The 7844-nt window shown below is 46.9% G+C and overlaps 1 protein-coding gene across 1 annotated transcript; it reads left to right on the forward strand.

Moving 5' to 3' along the window:
* On the forward strand, positions 1834 to 2952 carry LOC107621136. The gene is made up of 2 exons (XM_016323171.1): positions 1834 to 1971; positions 2038 to 2952. Exons 1-2 carry the CDS (start codon positions 1834 to 1836, stop codon positions 2950 to 2952), a joined length of 1053 nt encoding a protein of 350 aa, XP_016178657.1.

Below are 7844 nucleotides of genomic sequence, written 5' to 3' on the forward strand. Positions count from 1 at the left end.
ACCGTTTGTGTGAAAATTTTCGATTATCACAATATATATAAAAGAGAGGAAATTAGTATGGCTTGTGAAATTTATACTAGGTATATTATTGGGCAAAAAACGTTAATAAGCCATGGTGACCAATTATTTACACAAATCTACCAAAGGCAAATCTGGTTCATGTATTAACCAAAGGACATCTCTATGTAATTCGAACCAACTTAGTTCGAATTACAGTTCTACATAATTCGAACCTACTCAGTTCGAATTATTCAGGAACGAAATTCACACTAAATCGAACTAGCTGAGTTCAAACTACAAGGATACATAATTTGAACTAGGTGAGTTTGAATTACGTAGGTGCAAACTTCCCCAAGTAATTCAAACCAAGCAGACTCGAATTACCTTCATGCACGCAATGCAATGTAATTCGAACTGAGTCAGATCGAATTAGGAAAATTGTATTTCGAACTAGGCTGGTTCGAATTAGTGAAGACCAGACCTGTATATATATGGTGTAAACGTGAGTTGCTCTCATTAGAGGGGGGTAAGATGGCTAGTGAGGAGAGTTTTGTAGTGTTGGTTCACCACAGAGGATCGATTAAGAGGAAAACTCATTCCGGTGTGAAGTTCACTGATAAGGATCCTCTCTGTATTATCATGAGCCCTACGACGAGCTATGATGACCTTGTTAGCTCTGTACTGCTGAAACTTGGTCTGGAAGGTTTGAAACAGGTTAAGAAGTTCTTCTATCGCATTCCAATCACGGTGCTCCAGGAAACCGTGAAGTATGATTATTTCACGATTGGGAGTGATGAGGACTTGCAGGTCATGTTTCATTGTCGCCGGCAGTTTCCAAAAGTGAGGACACCAGAACTGTTGGCAAAGTTGGTTGATGTGGTATCTAGCTCGGGGGATTCGAACTGGAATACCACCACTGTAGCCACGGTAGCCGATTCTAGCTCTAGACCTGCCGTTGCTTCTTCCTCCGTCCCTGCGTACCAGCCATCCGTCTAGCCAGTCGCCTCCCCTTTGTTCGCTGTTGATCTCAACGGCAGTGTGGGCGACGAGGTCGGAATAGGGGAATTTCCACCGACCTATTTACAGTGTGATGCACCGCCTGGGTTGGAGATGGAGTGTTGGATGATCCAGAGGACAATGATGTCGAGCCGGATATCATTACTGATGACAGTGGCGATGATATTGGAGTGAGCGAGCTTGCTCAGACGGGAGGTGATTCTAGCTCTGGCACACAGCAGTACCCTCCACATTTTTTCTCTTTGGACTTGGATGCCATGAGGCAGGAGGGGGTTCCTGGGCAGTCTGCTGGATTTGGCGCTAGAGATGCGGAAGGGTCTGTAGGTTTGACAGAGTTCCAGGTTGGTCAGCAATTTCAGGATAAAGATGAGGCCCTGTTAAGTGTGAAGACTTACAGCATCCGCCGAGGGGGTACAGTACAAGGTAGTGGAGTCTGACTATCGGTGGTATGTGGGCAAGTGTTCTGAGTTTGAGAATGGGTGCACATGGTTGATTCGGCTGAGTCTCTGACAGCGCAAGGGCCTTTGGGAGGTCAAACGGTACAATGGTCCGCATACGTGTCTCGCCACCTCCATCTCCAGCGACCACAGGAGTTTGGATTATCATGTGATATCGGCATTCATTATGCCAATGGTTAGGGCTGATGCATCCGTCAGCATCAATGTGCTCCTAAATGCCACGGCCGCACACTTTGGGTTTAGGCCGATGTACAGGAGGGTCTGGTTGGCGAAGCAGAAGGTTGTTGCCCTCATCTCTGGTGACTGGGATGAGTCGTACAACGAGCTCCCTAGGTGGGTGTTAGGAGTCCAGTTGACGATGCCTGGTACTATTGCAATCCTTAGGACGAGCCCTGTTCGAGTTGGTGGACAGCTGGACGAGTCTCAAGCTTATTTTCACAGACTATTCTGGACGTTTCCACCGTGTATCGAGGCATTCCATCATTGCAAGCCGCTGGTTAGTATTGACGGCACCCATCTGTATGGCAAGTATGGGAGAACGTTGCTTGTCGCGATTGCACAGGACGGGAACTCCAACATACTCCCTGTTGCATTCGCATTAGTCGAGGGTGAGAATGCTGAGTCCTGGTCCTTCTTTCTCTCCCATCTGCGTCAGCATGTGACACCGCAGCTGGGTCTGCTGGTTATATCGGACAAGCATAACGGCATCAAGGCCGCGCTTGAGGCTCCCGACGGAGGCTGGTTACCTCCATCTGCATACCGGACATTCTGCATTCGACATGTAGCGGCAAATTTCGCCCTAACCTTCAAGGGCAAAGACGCCAGGAGGCTACTTGTCAACGCAGCTTACGCTAAGACCGAGATAGAGTTCGATTACTGGTTTGATATTCTGCGGTCTGAAGAACCGACGATGTGTGACTGGACGAACCGGATTGAGTATTCCTTGTGGACACAAGATTGTGATGAGGGGCGGAGATTCGGGCACATGACGATGAATATCTCTGAGTGTGTGAATTCAATCCTCAAGGGAGTCAGAAACCTCCCTGTGTGCTCGCTAGTGAAGGCAACGTACGGAAGGTTGGCCGAACTATTTATTCGCAAGGGGAGAGAGGCTGAGGCCCAGCTGGGAACCGGACAACAATTCAGTCAGCACTTGGTGAAGTGTATCGAGGCCAATTTGAAGACGGCGAGGTGCTTCACGGTGACTTTGTATGACAGGGATGACTCGGAGTTCACCGTCGCAGAGACGACTCCGACTGGTTCGTTTTCACTGGGTAGCTACAGAGTCTCGCTTGCATCTCAGACATGTGACTGTGGATACTTCCAGGCACTTCATTTCCCATGTCCGCATGCCCTGGCATGCTGTGCCTACTCACGGCTCACATGGCATCCTTACGTCCACCAGGTGCATCGTCTTAGTTCGGTGTTCAGTGTGTATCGGATCGGATTCACACCTCCCATTCTGGAGGATTTTTAGCCACCATATGACGGGTCTACTGTGATCCCGGACCCTAACAAGAGGCGTACGAGAGAGGGTTGTCCGAGGTCCACTCGGATATGGAGCAATATGGACGAGGTAGATCCGAACCGGCCAAAGAGATGTGACCTATGTCGGCAACCCGGACACATACATCGGAGTTGCCCACAGGTCGGAGGAGCAGAGAACACAGGGGGACATGAGTAGGTGAATTGTTAGCTTTGGTACTTTGTTTATTTCACTTTGGCGTTTAGATTCCAGTGTCATAGGTTTCCTTACTTGTAGTTGATAAGTGATAGAATTCGTTAATGTTAATGTGATGTCTATGCATGGGATCTTAATTAATGAATATGTTCTGTTTCTGGAGTTTTGAACGAAATGTCTGTTGAATGCACACAACAATAAATAAATATACAAATTAAGTTAATACATGATGCAGAAACTACGCTAGTAACTGAAATAAACACTAAACAGCCATTTTCAAAGTCCAATATCATGATTTGGAACAACATACTGAAACATAAATAACCAAACTACATGTTGGATCATCAAAGTACATCAACGACAATAATAAACTTGGCTAAGATACAACAATGAACATGAACAAACAACATACAGGATACATGAATCATCTAAGCAGATGCGAGCCGGTGAAGCAACGACGGGGTACCCGTGTCCTGTGGCCTCTCCGGATAAGCGGCTCCTCGTCCTCAATCTCATCCTCCTCCTCATCCGGGGCAGGCTGTGCAGGTGGCCTAGGCTGGACGGGTGCCCCAGACGGCCCGGCAACTGAATGTGACACAGCAGTGTAGGAGGAAGGAGGAGTACCACCCAATGCAAAATGGTCGACAGCAGGCATCGTAGGAGGCTCGTTCAGATCGACATCTAAAGGTGCCTGTGTGCCGGAGCTCTGACCATGCCTACATGCCGCATCATCCTCCTGCATGATGGCAGTAATCTCGTCTAGAAAGTGTGACCCGCCGAAGTCCGCATCAAGCCCATCACTTGCCATAAAGTCTGAAAACATCGTCCCCGGGCTAACCCATGGCGTACTCTCCTGAAGTGTCTGGTCATCAGCTGGGACACCAACGAAGTAATCTCCAAGCGGCCCCAAACCAAGTCCACCATCACCCTGGTCAACCCCGTCACCCATACCTGACCCATACCACTCGCCTCCATGCCCGCCAACATGGGGACTAACACCACCTCCTACAACATGCCCTGCAGCAACCCCCCCCACGGGCCCGCCCTGATCGTCGTCATCGTCGTCACCATGATCACCGTGCTCGTCTGCCGCAGCACGCCCTCTCCGTCTCCCTCCGTGTCCTCGTCGTCTTCCTCCACGTCGATCGTCCCCGTCAGCCTCGTCTATAGCCTGGTCCAGCCACCTCCACTCACGCTGGCTCCGTCGTGTCCCCACACAAGCTCTCCTCTCGACCCGACGCCTACCCGGCACGTCATCAACATGATCCATGTCAGGAACTCGCCCAGCACCCCTCTGTGATGCCTCCATAGGAATAGGAATGGCTCTAGGATCCCCCAAATACATCTCTGGTGACAAGAACCTCTTTCCTTGCTGACTCCACCACTCCAGGAAGTCATGTGAGGGTCCAGGGTCTGCAACAACATCGAACCGGAGAACGTGATCCGCACGGCTCTCCCAATGAAGATGCCAGGACTGCAAAGCAGACAGGAACCAACGATCACCGCCTCTCCCGTCCTTCGACATCAGAAAGTCGATGTTCAGGGCGGGTTGCGGACGTGGCTGGACTCCCCCGAACTGCGGTAGAACCCTATCTATTTGATGCCACTCTATAACGGCAAAGTATATCAGTGACGTCACACACCGCCACATTGCCATATGCCGAGGCTCCAACGCCTCCGGATGCATAACCTGCAGTACATCGGGGGTGCTATACGGCATCCAGATAAACTGCACAAAGATTCCAACATTGTCAGGCCAACTCATGCTCCAAATTCATAAAGTTTAGTTAATTAAATAAACTTAGCCAGGAGTATACTCACATCCCTGGCCTGTAACATGTTTATCCTCAGTCTCCACATCTGAACTCTAGGTCCCTTCTCGCTACCGGAAAGGTTGTAACCTAACCACCTGCATCTCACATGGGTGTTATGGCTAATTAAAAGTGTGACAGATTTGTAATACATGACAAGCGTACATGAAATTCACTATTTTAACTTGAAATAGAAAGGTCTGAGTAGGGTACCTCGAGGCCAACGGCTAGCTGCACGTATCATACCCGGCAGACCTAAGCCTAGGAAAGTGCCAAAAAATCCAGGACTGAAGTAGCTGAAGTGCGCCCACTAACTTCACCACATGTCTGTTCGCCACTCGGCACATGCACCGGTACAACTATGCCAGTGCTGCAGACCCCTAGCTGTAGGTACCCATCTCCTCAAGCATAGCTACGTAGGGAAGCCATCTGATGTGAATGCGGTTGCCGAACTTGTCGGCAAATAGCTGAGTGCCCAACAACATCATGATATAGGCACGAGCAAAGCGCCGCACAGTCTCCTCATCAGCTCCCTCGGGGCACTCTCCAAAAGTCTCCTCGAACCAAGTGTAGTTTACTGCGAACTTCTGAACCTGGCTCGGAGGAGGAATCACTCCAAGCAACTCCTGGAACCACACCCAAGCTGGACGGCCACCCTGGATGTATATCTGGAAATCTGTAAGGCAACCGCTGACATAACGCCCGTCCACTGGCAACCCCAGCTGGTACGCCACGTCCTGAAGTGTGATCGTGCACTCTCCGAACGGCATATGGAAGGTGTGCGTCTCAGGACGCCACCGCTCGACGAAGGCACTGACAAGGGGCTCATCTAACCAGAACCATCTATCGTTCAGCCTCGCAAGATGGTATAATCCGGCCATCTGCAAGTATGGAACATACCGCTCATCGAGTCGCATGCCCTACTGCCACCGCATGCTTCTGATGCATCGCTGTGGCTGCGCATTACATGGACGACATTATTAGAACCACTTACAAAACCAGTGACAAAAATAACTAACACCGGAAACCACTTATTAAAATCATTAACAGAATCTACATGCAAAACCAATATAACAAACCAGTAGCAAAACCACATGCTTAAACCGCTAACATAAACCACATACAAATCCACTTATCAGAAACACATGCAAAACCACTATCATAAACCGCTTACAAAACAACATAGTAAACCACTTCCAATACCACCAAAATAAACCGCCAAAATAAATTATCAACAAAACCGCATACAAAAGTACTAACAAAAACCACTACTAAAAATTCCAAACATAAACCGCTAACAAAACCACATAGTTAAACCGCTAACATAAACCGCATACAAATCCACTTACGAAAATCACATGCAAAACCACTATCCTAAACCACACACAAAATCACATAATAAACCACTACCAATACCACCAAAATAAACCGCCAACATAAACCATCAACAAAACCGCATACAAAAACACTAACAAAAACCACTAATAAAAACCACTAACATAAACCACCAACTAAACTGCATGCAAAACCTCTAATATAAACCACTTGCAATACCACTAGGATAAACCGCTAACATAAACCGCCACTAAAACCGCATCCAAAACCACTAACTCAGATAAACCCCTAGCACAAAGTTTTCTATCTACTAACCTCATCGTTGATGACCCCGGCTATATGAGCAACTCCGTCCAACCGATATAGCCTTTCTGGATCATCCCCCATCAGCTGAGTATTCTGTTCGAGTCTTTATCGGATCAAATCTGGGTTATTTTCTCTGGGATTTGGTGGGGTATGAGAATGGAAAAGTGATTCGAATGAGGCTGATTCGAACTCCTTATATAGCCGAAACCTATGTAATTCGAACCAACCTTACTCGAATTATTATTTGAGTCAAATTTTGAGTAATTCGAACCAACTAGGTTCGAATTACTTGGGGAAGCGTTCAAAGGGTGTAATTCGAACAAGCCTAGTGCGAATTATGCTCATTGGTAGTTCGAACCATCTAGGTTCGAATTATGTTCATCGCGTGTTCCTTCATAATTCGAGTTTGGTTGGTTTGATTTATGTGTTAACGTAGTTTGAATCCAGCTAGTTCGTATTACATAGTAATGTGCTTTGGCTGATTCGTGAAATGATTTTCAGTTTGGCTGATTCATGTAATTTCTCTCCTGCCTTGGCTTATTTCCGTTTTTTGCCCTATATTATTATTAGCGCAATTTATATTAAAGGCAATGGTGGCTCAGTAGTCAGTAGTAACATGCTACAGGGATCCAGCACACCGTGGACGCACGCTGGTGATGCTTTCAGACCACATTGGTTCGATGCGAACCACTCAATTTTCGACAGATTTGACCATTGTCGACTAGATTTGATCTAGGGGTGGCAAACGGGCCTAAACCCGCTGGGTCGGCCCGCGTAACCCGCCAAAAAGGCAGGCTGGGCTGAGAAATTAGGACTGCCAAATAGCAAAAGTCCGCCTAACCCGCACCGCTTAAATCGCGGGCTTTGGCGGGGCGGACGGGCTTTCCCGCCGGGCTTAGTATTTTTTTATCAAGGGGTATTTTTAAAATTTTTTTTGCCAAAACCCAACTTCCCCCAACCCAACTTACAAGAGAATGAAGATGAAAATTGAGTGTTTTGGATTATGTTTATTTTGTTTTAGAGACTATTTATAATTATGTTTTGGATTATGTTTATTTTGCTTTGGGAACAATATTTATAATTACAAAGACTTTAATGTTTGTGAATATAAAAATTATAATTTGTTTATACTTTTAGAAATTATAATAGTTAAAAGTAAAAAATAGAAGAGATTTTTTTATGCTTTTATATATATTATTTAATAGTTAAAAGTAAAAACAAAAAAGAAGATATTTG

Source organism: Arachis ipaensis, chromosome B10 (assembly GCF_000816755.2).
Source record: "Arachis ipaensis cultivar K30076 chromosome B10, Araip1.1, whole genome shotgun sequence".
In the NCBI taxonomy this organism is placed as follows: domain Eukaryota; kingdom Viridiplantae; phylum Streptophyta; class Magnoliopsida; order Fabales; family Fabaceae; genus Arachis; species Arachis ipaensis.